The sequence below is a fragment of the Aythya marila genome (assembly GCF_965140915.1).
Source record: "Aythya marila genome assembly, chromosome: 2".
In the NCBI taxonomy this organism is placed as follows: domain Eukaryota; kingdom Metazoa; phylum Chordata; class Aves; order Anseriformes; family Anatidae; genus Aythya; species Aythya marila.
The window spans coordinates 3,540,107-3,556,911 of record NC_139043.1 but is presented as its reverse complement, the minus strand read 5'-3'; the positions used below and the strand labels follow the sequence as shown (position 1 = coordinate 3,556,911).

Sequence of the window (16,805 nt, the reverse complement as noted above, 5' to 3'; positions counted from 1 at the left end):
CTGGGCAACCTGTCCCAATGCCTGACTGCTCTTTCTGAGCAGAAATGTCTCCTCATTTCCCACCTGAACCTCCCCTGGCACAACTTGAGGCCATTCCCTCTTGTCCTATCTTTAGTTATCTCTGAGAAGAGGCCCCACCTCCCCACACCTTCCTTTCAGGTACTTGTAGAGAGCAATGAGGTCTCCCCTGAGCCTCCTCTTCTCCAGACTAACTATTCTCCAGACTAAACCTATTACTTCCAGAAAGTCTTCTTTCAGGAAGCAATAGGAGACATCTCTTGCACAAAGTGGTGGGGCTGTGGTTTAAATTGAGTCTGTACGAGATGGGGGTGCCATAGGTGGTGCAGGGTACGTGCTCTGCTGCCTTCCACCATCTCCCACAAAAAGATGACTCTGTAAGGATGCGAACAAAGTAATTACACAAATGAGATGGATATGAGGGGACACATGAAAAGCTGTTGTAAGCTGCTGGGCATCCTTGCTGTGAAGGATCCCTGAAGGATGTCATAGGCTCAAAGTGAGCAGGGGATTTATGGACTTAGCAAGGAGGCTGGCACCTCTAACCTGAACAACTTGACAGTTCAGTAGTTAGTAAAGAGCTTTGTTTCCAGGTCCTGGGATGGTCTAAGATCGCAAATTTAACATATATATCGGTCTTGCAGATAACTAAAAGTAGGATAAGAGGGAATGGCCTCAAGTTGCACCAGGGGAGGTTCAGATTGGAAACGAGGTGACGTTTCTGCTCAGAAAGAGCAGTCAGACACTGGGATGGGTTGCCCAGGGAGGTGGTGGCGTCCCCATCCCTGGGGGTGTTCAAGGAGAGGTTGGATGTGGCGCTTGGGGACATGGCTTAGTGGTGGCATTGGTGGTAGGAGATGTGGGACCTGATGATCTTGGAGGGCTTTTCCAGCCCAAAGGGTATTTCTCTATATGAGACCAACAATACCTATAGGTATTTCTCTATATGAGACCAACACCAAACGGCAGAACCACAGCGCGGGGCTTAAACCCAACGAAACACCCCTTAAAAATTAAAAAAAATTAAAAAAAAAAAAATACCCCCCTCAGCCCGGGGCACGCAACATGGCCGCGCCCCGCGGGGGGCTCCATCCCCTCAGGGAGCGGCGCGAAACCGCTGAGGCGGGGGGGGGGGTTGTGGAAAGGAGGAGGAGGGGGCGGAGCGCGCATGCGCGCGGCGGGGGCTGAGGCGGGGCCGTGCCGAGCCGAGCCGGGCCAAGGGGCGGGGCCGGGCCAAAGGGGGGGGGGGGGGCAGGGGCTGGGAGGGGGCGGGGCCTGCGCGCGGCCGGTTGATGGCGCCCGGGCCGGGGGGGGGAGGGCTGAGGGGGCGCGGAGCGGGGACAAAGCGCAGGGGCCGCCAGGTAAAAAAAAAAGGGGAGGGGGGCGCCCCGTTTTATCCCTTTTTTTCCCGTTTTTTTCTCCTCCCCCTTTCCTCAAGGTGTTAAGGGGAGAGGGTGCTGCTCGCTGGGGCCGGGCCCGGCTGGTTTCGGCTCGGCTCGGCTCGGCTCAGCCCCCGGCTTTTTTCTCTCTCCGTGTGGGCAGGTGGTGAGGGGGCAGCCATGGGGGTGCAGGACCGGCCCCAGTGCTTCTTCGACATCGAGATCAACCGGGACCCAGGTACGGGGGTTTATTGGGAGCAGGGGGGATTTAGGGGGCTGAGGGGGCAGGGATTTGGGCGTGTGGGGCTGTGGGAAGGGGTCTGGAGGCTGTTGGGAGCGTGCTAATTACCCCTAATTAACAAGGGGCTGCTCCCCTCCTGCACCAGGGTGGGGATAAGGGGCCGGTAGCTCTAAAACAACAAAAAGAAACGGCTCACAACTCCTCTTTTCCACACAGAAAGCGTGGCCGGTGTGGCTAGCTGGCTGCTGGCCCTGCCTGTGGGGGTCTGAGCCCTGCTGCTCTCTCCGAGCAGCCTCTCGTAGCCTCCTTCTGCTTTTGCTTTCATTTTCCGCCTCTGTCTTTCCCTCCCCCCCCCCCAAGGACTTAGAAAATGGAGATTTAAAAACTCCTGCTTCGGGAGAGTTTGCGAATTTCTGTCTCTGGCTGGGATTTTCCATGGGGCTCCTCAGCTGGGGAGCCTCTCCTTGCTGTCTGCATGCTCGCAGCCCCTCTCCCTCTTGGTTCTCCCTCCTCTTTGCTACCTTCTTGTTACTCCTCAGCCTCCTGAACCCTGAAGGCAGCAAGTTGCCCCGTTTTCCCTCGTATCTGCTAGGATTTGGTGGCTGGTGCCGGCGAGGAATCACGCTGTTATGTTCCTGGTGGTGCAGAGCTTAAGTTACCTGCTGTAGGCACGGGGCTCGGCTCTGTTGCTGCCAGTATTTATTTTCCCTTTAAAGCAGGCTGAACATCAAATGCAGAGCCCTGCTGGTTTTATTGCACCCGATTAATCGCTCGTATTTTTGCAGGGAAGCATGTCAACGAATAAAACACCAGTGCAGGACTCGTGTGTGAGGTGCCTGTGCTACTGTATGCGAGCGTCTCTTTATTAATTTCCTACGCAACTCTATCTCAGGATGTGAAGTTGCATTTAAGAAACTTAAACATCACCCTTTGGCTGTGAGGTGACCTTCAGAAGCCGAATGAAGTGTGAATGATAGAGCAGTGCTTCCAGATGACACCAAGCGTTAACTCTGCGAGATGGAGTGTCCCGCCGGTCCTAGCGTGGTACTAATTTTAACTTCCAAACTGCCAGCAGTTTGCCAAATTAACATTTTGCTTGTCTGGCCTTAATACGATCGGCCGAGCTGCTCGTTTATTTTTATTGAGTGTAGGGAGAAAGACCTGGAGGAAAGAACAGCGCTGCATTTTCTTGTTAGCCAGGAAGTGAAGCATTGCCCCTTGCCCTGTATGCTTTAAGAAATCGAAGTAACATCTTCCCAGAAAACACAGAGAACCAGGACGTGCCTCTCTCTACAGAAGACATCTCGCCTGCAGGACAAGGAAACTGTGTCATTTTTAAGTGTTGATTGCTTGGAGACCAGCAGCGTTCCCCCAACTCTCAGCTTTGCCTTCCCCGATTATATTTACCCCGTGGCTGTGCAGATACCCACAGCAATTAAAAATAGGAGCTCAGTGCACCGATCAGGTTAGGAGGAGCTGCAAAAGGCGGTGTGTGTGTGTGTATGTGAGAGGGAAGAGGAGTGCAGAGTGTGAATTAGTTCTGCTGTTTAACTGGATCTCTTACAAAACAGGGAGGTGAATGGTGTGGCTTTGGTCGTGCTTTCAGAAGCCGTGTTCCAGCTGTCGTGCCTCCGTGTCTGTTTGCTAACTTCAGCTGCAGATTCTCGAGATGAAACTTGTGTGCCTGCCGGTGTGGGCTTCTTGCTCGGGGCAAACTTTGTAGGCTTGGTTTCGGTGTATTCAGTGTAACTCGAAATTCAGACGACTTAAAAATTAAGAGGCAATTTATTTCATGAATGCACATTGTGATATCTTCTTAAAAAGCAAAAGGAGATGAAAGCAGGAATAAGGATGTGTTGTGGTAGTTGCACAGGCACCACTTGTCCCTCGTTTTGGGTCCCTCCCAGCTCAGACACCCGGAGCGTGCCCAAGTAAACTCCTTGCAGCAAGCCAAGAATCTGGGGATGGCAGCAGATGCCTCTCTAAATAATATTGGCTTTGCTCTGTGGTGCAAAACCTGTGTGGATCCGCTGTTCTAACCACGACACCCGAGCCTGGTGCCTGGCTAGGGTGTCACGTATGGAGCCTGCTGCTGTAGCAGCTCGTGTGGCCCTGCCAATTTTTTTTCTTCCCCATTCATGCTGCTGGCTGGCTTTGTCCATCAGACAACATGTTACACTCAGGTTTGCTTTGTTTCATTGCCATTCACGATAGACTTTTCCTTATTCTCATCACTTTTCTCGTGCCTTCTATTATTGCTTGACCTCTTGTTCATTTTTCCTTTCACTTTAGTTTCTTTTCGTCCCATCAGTCCCTTTGTCAGGACTTCGTTCCTTTGTTATTTCTCTCCTTCTAGTTTCCAGTCTGAATTTACATTAAATAAGCTCCACTGCAAAAGTCATCGTAGTCCTGTCTGCAATAGCATGTCCAGGAAGCCCTCATGGGGTCTTCCTGAGGAAATGAATTGTTCCCAGCTGGCTTCCCTTTAACATCCAGCACTTAGAAGGCAGAAAGGTGCCGATGGGCAGGAAATAGATCTGTGAACAGTTTGGCAATCCACTTGAGTGCTGTATGTGAATCAAAAGGATGTACAGTTTGGGGAACCCTAATTGCAGAGCGTGAGGGCTGTAAGGTATGGCTGGAATCTGTGGGGAGCTGCTTTAGCAAACCTGAAATCCATTTTTTTATGTAGAACTGTTGTTCCCAGTGCAGGATGGAATCCCCCAAAGATTTTTCTGGAGGTCTAGGACAAATTCGGTCAGTGAACGGGAGACCAAAGGGATCAGCTCGTGCCTCTTGGGGAACCCAGGATGTATTTTCTCCTTTGGGTTTCGCTGCAAAACCGAAGCCAGTAAGTTGGTGTGAGCCAGCTCGGGTGGGGAGGCACTAATGATGTTGATTTGTCAAGACCTCTGCAGATTTGGGCTCGGAGGATGTGCACCAGTTGTTTTAGCTGGTGTTTTGAATGAAATCCGCTCTTTTCCTACAGGCAGCTCTCATTTTTTATCAAATCTGGAGCCACGCTCCCTCTTTAAAGCAATCTTTTAGGGTGTATATAACTTAGAATTCCCAAATTCAGAGAGAAATAAACTCAGAAGATTCAAACGAGTTCCTTTTAGTGGGGTGCTGTTGAAATTGTTAGGCAAACATAACCCGAGCCCTTTGGCCTGGGGTAAACTTCCTGCTCCCAGCCTGCAGGGGCTGTAACCTCATTTTCTCCTCCAGCAGGGCCTTCCCCCCATATCCAGGGGAAATGCTGCAGCGTCTCCTTACCTGGCGTGCTCTGAGAAACTGGGAAAAGACAAGCATATTTAAATGTACTTTAAATAACTAAGTTTATTCCGGGAGTGTCTGAGATTGACACCTCCGTGGCCTGAACCTAACAGGGGCGAGGGAAACAGCTTGTGTTCCCTGGGAAATGCGCTCGGCAATATGTGGCTGTCTCCAGAGCTGGCTTCCAGAAAGAAGTGAAGCATCGAAACGGGGGGAAATGGCTGGATAACCACTTGAAATCGGTGATGGTTTTAACAAACTGTGCTACCAGGAGTGCTTATTACGGTGTGGCGGGGATATTCCTAACCTGGATGCTTACGGCTTCATTTGAATCCAGAGCGAGCGTTTCCACGGCTGAAGGATTGATGAGGGGTTCAAAAACAAAAAGTTTTCATCTTTCAATCTGAAAACAAAGCTTTGAAATAGGCTTATTTCTGGTCATTACGCTGTCTGGTCTCTCTAATTGGCGGAGCTCATTAGCTCCAGATAACGCTTTATGAAGTCAGACTTCAAACCAGCCTAGAATTTATCTCTGCATCACTCGCTGTAGTTAATTACAGTAACTTAAACACTGCTTTTACCACTTCCTCTAATGTCTACCCCAAAATATCTTTAAGGCAAAAGCCTCCAGCAAATTAGAGCACTTATCAAAGTACAGGTTTGTGATTAAGCAGCAGATGTTGAGTTACAACTGGCTAAACCTCTGTGGTGTGGCTAGCACGAAAAGCAAAGCGCTGTCAGAGCTGATGCACGTCTTTGGAGCCGTGAGCTGGTGAGAATCGTTTTATTGAGAGCACAGTTCAGATAAAAATGACAAATATCCTGCCTGCTTATCCCGTCTTACTCTAAAATAAGATTTTAATAGTTTTTGGAACTTCCTTGTGGTGCTGGAAGTCTTGTGGCTGAAGCTAGGTGAGTTTCATCATCAGAAAACACAATTAATGCCAGCGTTTTTGCTTTGGTCTAGGAGCAAGCGACTTCTGTGGGCTCCTTGCTTGGCTACAGTCAACAGCGCTGGTGTAGGTTTGTGAGCAGACGTCCCCAGTGGGGCAGCTCTCGCCAGCAGGTTTTTATTTCGTTTAATTTTCAGTTCCAGACGTACAGTTGGTCGCAGCGACCTCATTCCCCGTTCAGCTAACTTCAGCCTGGCACCAGGGACATAAAGCTGAAGGAACCACTGGAAATCCTCTGTACACAGTGACAGCGAGTACTTCAGAGCAGAGGTGTCTAAATTAGAGTCAATTAGCAACACAGATGTTTTTTTTACCCATGTTATGCCAGCAAGAGCCTCGGCTCCAGGTTTAAAACCAGCTGTTTCCTTTTTCCAGGGCACAAGCTGGAGATGTCTGTAGGTTCGAAGCAGCCTTAGAACAGATTTTTGTGTGTTAACAGCGGTAGCTCACGAGGTGTCTGTCTGATCAAGGTGTCAAAACGTGTTGGATCTCTTTGGCACATTTTATTAACTGTTTACCCAGGGAAAATGCAGCCTTTCTGTGGCGGTGCTGTTGGTGCAGCTCAGGTAAGGGATGGGCAGCAGCCCACCAGATGGGCGCACAGCGTGGGGCTGCTGTGGGTGTGAGCACACCGCAGCGTTTCCTACAGTGGGAAATAAGAGGGTGAGAGCACTGCAGGTGATGGGGAGAAGAGATTTCCTTAATTTTCAAACGGCTTCTTTATTTTTTAAAGATTTTTTTTAGGTTTTTGGTGCTGTGCAGTGTAGTTTGTAGGAGATGAAGGTCACGATGCAGTGCAGATGCCAAAGCACTAGAAGTCCTGAAGTCTTGGTAACTTCATTATGGACATCTCTAGTTCTTGAAGATGTCAAGGGAGAACTTTACAACAAGTTCTTCCACCAGAAGAGAGAGGTGGTGAGCTGCTTAGGGTGCTGGTTGCCGTGCCCTCGTGTGTAGGATGGAGCCTGCTTCACACGGTGGATGCAGGAGGGGGACACGTGCGTGGCTCTCGGAAGCAATCTCACCACTCAGTTCAGTGCTTCTGCAAACAGGAATGGGGTTTCTGTTGCCCTAAATTGCTGGGCTCACAATGAAAATGGAAAACTTTTGGTATTTAACTGCCTTCTCTTTGTGTTCTTTTGTGGATCTTCAATGCACATCGCTTACAATGCATCCTTCACGTCCAAATAGCTGTCCTTTCACGGTGGCAGTTACAGCTACTGCTGTTTAATCTGGAGTCATTGAATATTTGCTATTTCTTCCTGCTTTGAAGACTGTCCCTACCCATTTCCTTCAATCTCTCCTTGCTGTAGCAACTCCTCAGAGAATATTCCTGCTGCAGCTAATGAAACGCAGGCATTTCAACAGCTGAAGGCATCTTGAATTTTTATCGAAGCGTTCAAAATAAAGGTGATCTCTGTGGGATTTCTCACTTATCCCCTAGCTTTTTGAACCAAAAATTCTCCTCGTTGTCAGTCGTATATATTTGGACAAGGCTTTAAAATTAAATGCAGTGTCTTAGGACATTCCTCTCAGAATGGATCTTGGTGCAGAAGTGTTGAATAACATAAGCCTGAATTTTTATTTTTCTGTAAGGGAGGGCAAAGAGAAATAATTCTTGGAGCAGTTACATTTTAAATAAGTATGTTGAAGTCTTACCAGTGTGTGCCACTAGAGGGTAGTGCTCATTTAGAAATTATTCCTGGTTGTCTTGTAATGCTGGCCAGCAATGTGGTATTGATGGCTGATTTCACAGCCTATAGGGAGAACAATAACTTTGCTTATTACACATTTCTATAAGATTTTCTGTCTGGGAGTAGTTAGGGTTTTTCTTTAGAGATGTAAGTCCCAGTATCTTGGAAAATAATATAGAAAACGAGAAACAGTTCTATTAAAACACTACAGAGTAGAGGAAAAACTCATTTAGATTTCCGAGGTGCCTAGCGTAAGTACTACCAGTAGTGTGGGAGTAGCTGTACTGAGAGTGGGAATCCCTCAGCTCACTTGGTGTAGAGAGGAAAGTGTCTGTATTTGGCAACTGGAGCATTTGTTAGTCCTGAACCAGCTAGTGCTCTTCCACCTGTATTTCTTTTCTCTTTTCCTGCTCAATTCTTCTATCGCACTGTTTTAACCAAAGGGTTTGAGGTCACGGGTTTGATGTATTTAGTCCCACGTTGTGTTAAGGACTTTAAAGTTGGGTTTTTAAAGTAATGATCACATGGAAAACTGCAGAGGCATAATCATTATATCATTATGTATTCATATAAACGTAGTGAACTTTAAAAAATAAATAAATAAATAAAGAGGACCCCAGATCTCTGAGGGCCTGTACTTCTAATGACTTCTGTTCTGGAAAAAGGAGTGAACTGACACAATAGAGTTTGAGCAAGTTGGTTTGGCTTCCAGGGCTCAAATCAAAATGAAATCATTGGGATTTTTGATATTGCTTAATCTTCATTTCTAGCAGTTGTTATCTCCTGCCACATGGTTAAATGTTTACATATTTGAGGTGTCTTCATATTCTGTGTGATAAAATAATTTTTTCCCAGGAAACTAATGTCAAAATATGCTGACTTGTTTATATGCAGTTTTTTATATCATCGTAAAGCATTATAAAACTTTTAATTTTTTTTTTAATCTTCTAGTTGGTCGAATTATGTTTCAGCTCTTCTCAGACATATGTCCAAAGACTTGCAAAAACTTCCTTTGCTTGTGCTCGGGTAAGTAGCATGCTTATATTTGAGGAATTTTAATGTTTCTTATCATTATTGTTTGTCTTAACAAGCATAAACCATAGCTTAATAACAGTGCAAATGTTTTATGTCATCTTTTTTTCCTGGTAAGAGCAAAGCTGGGACTTGTTAGTGCAGAGGATGACTTGAGGAACACCGATATTCTGTTCCTGAGTTAGAGTAGTGGAGATGCTGCCTAATTCCAGAGTGCAAAATTGAGTTTGTGGAGCAAAAAGATACTGCCTGACCCTAATGTGGGGCTTCTTTAGGTAGAAGTGATTGGTAAGTGTGTGGCTGTGCTGGGATTGTTGATCACTCAAGCTGCACATGTGCAAAAGATGACCAGGACTTGACAATTCCTCAGGACAGACACTAAATGTTAGTGTCGCTACACTGGTGACACATGACTTGATACCATGTAAAATTTTGCTTACTCTTACACAAAGAAACTGAATTTTAGGTTCAGAGAGGTGCTATGCAGGGATCAGAAGAAAGGAGCATCTATTAAATGTGAAGAGAATGATGAAATGTGATGATCCCTTACAAATCCCGGGGTTGTTTGGGAGAAAAGAAAGAATAGATCTGGGAAATCAAAGGACAGCATTAGTGAAATAACGACTGCGTCTAATCTTTGACCCATCTTTTTAAGAAGGAATTAACTTTTTTGAAAGGCTTCTAACGATTGGAAGAGTTAAGGGTAGGAAGGGCTTGGTGGTTTTTTGATCCGCGCTGTTCCCTGATGAATTTGCAACCAGAAGTTAAAGATCAGCCTTGATGAGGTTATTACAGGAACTGCCGCGTGGTATTTATGCGAAGGCTGCATTATGTGGGTTGTTGGTCTCATGTACAGGAATGCTCAAGTGCTTGTAATATACCTTAAATCAACTGCACCACTGAAGCCTCTTGCGTGTAACTCATCTCCAGTTGATTCAGACTTTCCTGCGAGACCTTCCAGACAGCATTTTAGTGCCTGGCTTTAGTGACCAGCTTTCAGCTAACTGGTTATAGGGGAACATTTATTTACTGATATCCTTGTGCATTAACTTCTTGAAGCCTGTCCTGTCAGGGCTCAAATCCCAGAATGTGATGCATTCTAGATAACATCTGACAAGATTTCAGGGTCTGTGAACTTGTGGAGGGGACAGTAGATAACTTTTTTTTGGGGGTTACGCGTAGTGATGCCTCATCTTTGTTGGTCATTGAAGAGACAGCTGGGGATAGACTGAGAAGGGGGAAGAAAGTTAAGACTACCGCAGAAAAATGGGCAGCTCTCTTGTAGTTTTTCTTAATCAGAATAGATAATGGAAGATGAGAAATAAGATGAAGTAGCAGACTGAGTAGCATAGTATCTGCGCCTCAAGTCTTTCATCTTGTTTTTGTTTAAACCCTTACAGCGGTTTTGCTAGAGAAAGTTAGATGGAAATAAAAGACAACGGAAGGAAAGGAAAAGGTGTTGGAGATCACAAGCAATGAAACAAACGAGTACTTAGCAGAATAATTAAAGTTTCACAGCTTTATGTTGTATCCCCGTTTGTACAGCCAGCTGTAGAACAACTCAGGTTTCATTGAAGTCTTCAGCTAGAACCTGTTTTAGTTGGCAAAACATCTCAAAGATAGCCCAGAGTCCTGAGATCTAATGTAGGGATCAGACTCAGACTTAAAAGCTACCTGAAACACTGGTTTCATTCCTGCAGATGTTTGCTGTTGTGTGCTCACAGGGTGGAGTTATATTTGCTAGGTGTCTTTAAGAACTTGGTAATGCATTTTTTTCCCCCTCGTAATTTTAGTTATGTACGTAGAGAATCCTAATATTTTTTAACTTTTGGTGTAATTAACAGTGAAGAGAATTAAATTGCATTCATTGCTTTTGCCGGTAGAAGCCACCTCTCTGCTGCCATGCTACTTCTTGAGTTTGAACTTGTGATTTTTGGGTTCAGAGCAGCAGATCAGTGGTGGGAAATGAAGGTGAGATCACACAGACCTCTCTGGCAACTAGAGCTGAAGTGAGGGCTGCTTTAACTTCTTGGGCTTTTAAGCTGCTGTGCCATCCTCAGAGATGAAATAAGTCACTTGCTTCCAAGAGTTGGGCTTCCCTGACTCCTTTCACTTCTTACAGCCAGATCTGTTCAGTCATTATGAGAGCTTGGGTTCCTGTCAGGTGTATATTTTCTTGCAGAGACCAAAGAAAAGAATAAAACTTTGAATCATAGGAGATTTACCCAATACAGGGTCATTTCCTGGTGCTGACATCCTGCTGCAGTCATACACAAGAAGTGCTTATTTAAGGAAGTAGATAATAGGGAGGGGGTAATATTCTATTATTCTGGGCCATATAATCAAGGTAATAGAGAATCCTAGAAGCAGACTGAGCATTGCGTGTTTGCATAATACTTAAATGCTTCATGCTGGGTGGATCTAGCATGGTTTTTTTGCTTCAAGACACCTGCACTGTAGCTGATGAAGGCATCATAGCTGCTTGGTGCCATGTGTCTTTGTCTTCCCTGCTGGGAACCTCACAGACACTTAGTTGGGACTGTTCACAATGAGGCAATAAAAGTGCAGAGAGCGATGTGGGGTGTCCCAAGAGAGACTGGAGGTCATTGTTTCAAAAGCTGTGCCTATCACCCTGCTGCACCCTGTGTAATTTGTGAAGCAAACCAGGAGGTCAGAAACAGGTGGTGAAGGAGGACAGGGTGATTCTGGCTGCCTTCCTGCAGCCTGATGTTGTCACAAGGCTTGGCTCCTGAGAAATAATTCTGTCTGCCTTAGTAGTAAAACTCTCCTTGCATTTAAATTAAACATCTGGACTTGCAAACTGGCATTTGCAGGTCTTTCAGTCCTCTCCCAGATAAACAAAAATCTGCATTTTGGAGCTTTGTTAGGAGCTTGCCTTCATATAATCTGCACAAGAGACTGCTATTGGGCACCTGGAGCAGAATATCTGGGATTAGGTTGGCAGTGCAGGGTGTTGAGAGGGCCTGAAATTGGAGTTTACCTGCCAGAGGTAGAAGGGAACTTTTGGTGAAGGTCCTTGTGTTGTATTCTCATCAGATGATGCATTATCGCTTACAGTCTCTGTGTAACGATTTCTCATCCATCCCACGTCCAAGTGATCTGCAGCACGTGGCAAGAACTCCTTAGGCAGGGAGGGAGCAGGTAGATAGGGCTGTAGGAGCTCTTAGTGGACCAAGAAACACAGACTGATGTTAACGCAGGTTGAGGTGCTGGGATGCCTTTCTCAAAAGTCAGTAGGCTTGAATTACAGCTGCTCCATGTATGTGTCCACTGAGTTCCCCTTCGTAGGAAATTTCATGCTCAATTTCCTGGTAGGAAATTGAGGTAGGACTGCTTTATCTTTTACAGCTGTGTTATTTTATGGCTCTTTTATATTCATTAGCATTAGAGGGGTAAAATCCTTGAATTTGTTCGGTGACAATCTGTGGATTCTCTTTGTTTAACCTTCTTGCAGGTGAGAAAGGAATTGGCAAAACAACCGGCAAGAAGCTGTGTTACAAAGGCACTACGTTCCATCGCGTGGTTAAAAACTTCATGATTCAGGGTGGGGACTTCAGCGAAGGTAAAATACACCTTTAAAACTGAGATGTTTTAAATGGAAATGAGATAATGTGTGTGGTTATAACATAACTTTAGAATAAATCATGGAAGTATTCAAAATGCCATGAAAATACTTCATTTGCTGAGAAGTACAGCACAGATCCCCAGTTTCTTTGATAATATCTGAAGTTCTAAAATGTTTCACCCAAAGTGAATTGCAGTAGCAATGCTCATTTTTGCTTTATTGATGTAAGGACCTACCTGAATAAGTTAAAAAGTGGGGAAAAAAGGAGTAAATGAGCTAGAAATGCTTAATGGATAAATCTTCTTTTAAAAGCAGGTTTTCCAAGATTTTTTTCTTTCCCCACAGTACGTGCACAGTGTAATGTTTCAACTGGTTGTCCTTCTGTGAAGTACCTGTCAAAGTGCCTGTTATCCTCTGTCTCAAAGTCCTTTAATGGATAAAAATGGGTGGTGGGAGAATATATTGTGTTGAGAGTAAATTAGAAATGAAGATGCCTTTAAAGAAAACCCTTTTCTCATCTGTTCTAGTGGTCTCAGCTGCTCTGAGCAGGACAAGATCGTTGGTCATGCCCACTGCTGTCTTTTTTTGGTTGTCATTGTATTTTCTGTTGCTGCTGCTCTAGCAAATGGCAGTGGAGCCTCACTTCAGGTTTTCTAGTGTTCAGAGGCACAAAAGCAGTCTTCGTTTTCAGTATTCTGAGTGTCAGCAGGACAATGAACTGCATAATGAGGAGCCTTGCCTTTTAATTAAGGGGCATATGCTTATGTATTAGTAACTGGTTAGCGTGTCTGGTGTCTTATAACTTGGTGGAATGTTACATACAGCATTTTTTATAAACCGAACAAAAGGTTTAATCCATGCTTTTTAATGCACAGGTAATGGAAAAGGAGGTGAATCTATTTATGGTGGCTATTTTAAAGGTAAGAGCTAGTATATTTTTCCATATTCTCAGCTCAGTTGTGAGATAAGCCTCGATTCCCAAGATACTTAATGAGAAGAGTTCTACTTATACATCACCTTTTGCATGAAACTAATGTTGCATGAGAATTATTTTTATATGCATGACTTTCAGAGTTTTTTTTTTTGGTAATATTTAACTTTAACTGACAATTAATTAAGGCTAACATTATTGATTAAACATGACTTTCAGCATGGAGGTTAGGCAACTTTATTCATGAATAAACTCCTATCTTCCTGCCTAAAACTGTCAACATATTCTTTTGTTTATAGAGAATGTGGTCTTTTGCAAAATGAAAAGGTAAGAGACAAAAGCTCAGTAACACAAATTCAAACTCTTTTTTTTTTTCCCCTGTACCTTCCCTAGTAAATATATAGACAACTGATACGTCCCTTTGTAGATGGATATCTGTGTTGCTTGGAGAAACGAAGAGTTCTTTGTCTAACCTTTGTGAGGGTTAATGACTTATTCTGGGAAAGAATTACTGGCATAATTTTCAGTTCTAAACAATTATTTCTTCTTTTAACGTCCCTTTTCTCCCCTTCCCTATTCAAGGTTTGTATGCCTAGTGCTCATTTCCAAGTGTTTGGCTTTGTTTATATGCTACATGAGTTATTTTACTAGTAATTTTTAATGTGCATTTACTTCTTTTAAATCTGTTGGAAAGAAAATGGTGATTTTCTTATAAAGCATTCATTTAAGGACAAAATTCTTTCTTGCAGGAAAAAAACAGGTAGTTACTATGGTATTGACGCCTTAATAAAGGCACGATGTGTATATAACAGCCCACTGGTTCTGAGTGTTTTGCAAGCAGGTCTGCGTGGCTAAGTGCATGCAGTTAAGTTTGAAAGACAGATGAGTATTAAGAGTATTGCAGTCTGTAGTCAAAAGAAGCTCTTGAATAAAACAATTTGCTAAGATGTTATTAGCCTTAGCTTCTGAAGAGCGTACTAAAGGTGGTAAGTGCTGAGCATGCAGTATCGTGTTTTGGTATGTAAAATAACAGCTGTGTATGCTCAAACTATTTTTAGCTTTGAAAACAAATTTTCAAAAATTACCTGCTTTTATATTATGCTGTAAAAACAGAAGTCCTCTTTAATTCACTGGAATATGAAATACATGTTTAGTTTTAATTGGATTTACGTTTAGGCTGAAGGAAAAATGTATTATTTGGTCTCTATTTCAGATATCTAGGGCTTTGGGGTATTTTTTTTTTTTTCCTTGTGTTCTGATGCATCCAGCTTGGGATTGATAGGTGGCTGTCTTTTACCTTGCCATTCCAGGGATATGGCTGTTTCAGTAGATCATTCTACCTGAGGTGCCTGTTGTGTAAATGACAGTATCGCTTATGTTTTGAGAAAATGCTGGATTTAAATTTAAGTCTGAGGATCTCGTGCTTACTGAAAACACTAATAACGAGTTGAATTTTTTCCATTAGAGAAGTTCTCGCTATTTCTGAGACTTTCTTTAAGAAATAATGTTTTCTGTATTGAATTTTTCTACTGTAACTGTTGAGAGTCTTCATTAGATTTACGTTTTTTCCACCCTGTTCAAGTTTCTTTAGCAGCGGAAGAATTTCTCCTTGTAGCACCCATAAGTTGCTAAGAAAAATTAGCCTTGTATCCCTTGTCAGGGAAAATCTGACAAACATATTTTTTCTTCAAACAGATGAAAACTTTATTCTCAAACATGACAGAGCGTTCCTTTTGTCAATGGCAAACCGAGGGAAACATACCAATGGTTCCCAATTTTTCATGTGAGTAGATGTAATGTGATAGTTGAGCTTTTGTTAAACAGAGGAGCGCTGTTCATGAGAAAGATGGTATTGCTAAATTATCTATAATGATGTTATCCACCTTATTTTGAGTAGGGTTGAGTGGGTGCCTCCCGTGTGATCTATAATAGGAAACATCAGTTATCACAACTTGCTTGTGGCATTCATTTAGGGTAGAAGCAGGTGCTACGTGATTGCTCCTTGTTCATTGCTCTTTTACCCTGAAAGTATGGCTATGCTATTGTGTGCTCTTAGTGTCCAGAAAATAATAGATTCTTTGGTTTTGTCTGTACCAACCACATTTTAATAGATTATCTGCAATTACAATGCTGAGCATTGTGTGCAGAAGGGAGTGAGATCTGTGATAGAGATGGTTTGTATGGTTTTGCGTGTGCCCTTCAAAATCCTATGATTTATTTTGGAGGGGGAGGAGGGAGGAAGGGGAATGTCACTTTATTTGGAGTGAGCACTTGATTTATTTCTTTCCTTTGGAGTATTGGTTCCAGACATGATTTTCTTCTGCATTGCTGAATAGTGCTGTTCATACACATACACTATTTACTTTGGTCCCATCACTACGGAAAATAATGTGTTAAAAATTAAGTTATCCTGTGTATCTTAAGAAAAAAATCAATCCATTCCAGTATATAGCCACATTCTGTTACTTTGCAGAAAATGCATGACTCTGTCATGAATAAATGGTCAAGTCTGATGTAAATTGGAGTCTGTTGATTAAAGTAGTTATATTCTAGGTCCAACAGTGGTATTTAGGGTTGCTGATGTTTGTCGATATTCATCCTGTTAACTCCCTTCTAAAAATGTTGCCCAGTCTGATGTAAATTGGAGTCTTTTTGATTAAAGTAGGTTGTATTCTAGGTCCAATATTAGTATTTAAGGCTGCTAATGTTTATGTCAATATTCATTCTGTTAATTCCCTTCTAAAAATGGCCTTCTGTTAATGTTTAACAATTTCTGTTTGGAAAGATGTAGTTTATAACTTTGGGCTTGTGCTGAGAACTTTCATTGTGAAATAACCATGGTGTTTTCAAAATTAAACTTCACTGTAGTTGCTTAGCTCTAAAAACTTTTTCTTTGCCATCTTTCTTGGGGGATAAGAGTGAATGGCGCTTCACTGTCCTCAGTAAAAGAGTAAATTCTCCTGAAGAATATTCCTTTTTTTTCCTTTGCCTGAAAAAGAGCTTCAGTATGATACAGTGAAGTTCAGATAAGAGACATTTTTAGGTCTCTTCCTAAAGAATGCCCTAAAAATGGAAAATTAATGAGAAGCCTAAGAATGATTTTTTTTTTCCACAGTTACTACTGTTCTGACTTTCTGTAGAGAGATAACTGTGTCAAAAGCTTATTTTCTGTTGACCTTTAAACCAACTTCTAAGTGATGTGCTTTTAGATTTATCCATTCAGATTTACTGTATATACTACTATGAAAATCTCTAGACAAAAAAAAAAAAGTCATTTTAAAAGCTCTCTGCAAGACACAGGTTTGCTATTTATTACTTGGTGATATCTGATTCTCTTGTCACAATTTTCCATTTTTAAGCTTATCTGAACAATACACATCAACACTTAATGATGCTACATCAATCAAGAAGCTATCATTTGAGGGCTCTAAAGTTTCTTTTCATTCCTGTATTTAATCCAGATGTCTTCCTCTTTCAGTTATAATAGTCTCAACTTACTTGTTCAATTTTAATGGAGTTAAATGCCCTGCCTCTCACAGTGCAGAGGAACAACCTAAGCTTGTGTCAGATGCTAAATTATAATTTATGTACGGAGACAAAATTAATAATATTTGAGAGTACTTTTACCAAAGACGGAAGTATTTTAAAAGATGTTAATGTTTCTCAAAGAAATCCTTTTCTTAATCATTGTAGTGAGA

At 43.0% G+C, this 16,805-nt stretch overlaps 1 protein-coding gene across 6 annotated transcripts in view; it reads left to right on the top strand.

Annotated features, from left to right (window-relative positions):
* The first annotated feature begins 1,359 nt into the window (after positions 1–1,359).
* The window catches only part of NKTR (natural killer cell triggering receptor), a 41,516-nt gene continuing 26,070 nt past the window's right edge, over positions 1,360–16,805 (top strand). For 3 of the 6 annotated variants that reach the window (XR_014316985.1, XM_082754154.1, XM_082754150.1), the window contains exons 1-5: positions 1,545–1,635; positions 8,510–8,584; positions 12,066–12,173; positions 13,052–13,096; positions 14,803–14,890. Coding sequence is in view for 5 of the 6 variants with exons in the window: in XM_082754154.1 (XP_082610280.1) it covers positions 1,578–1,635; positions 8,510–8,584; positions 12,066–12,173; positions 13,052–13,096; positions 14,803–14,890 (374 nt within the window). In the remaining variant the exon portion in view is untranslated. Of the gene's footprint in view, positions 1,380–1,527; positions 1,636–8,509; positions 8,585–12,065; positions 12,174–13,051; positions 13,097–13,406; positions 13,435–14,802; positions 14,891–16,805 lie in introns of those variants that run through there. The other 3 variants (XM_082754149.1, XM_082754151.1, XM_082754152.1) reach the window with 3 other exon arrangements.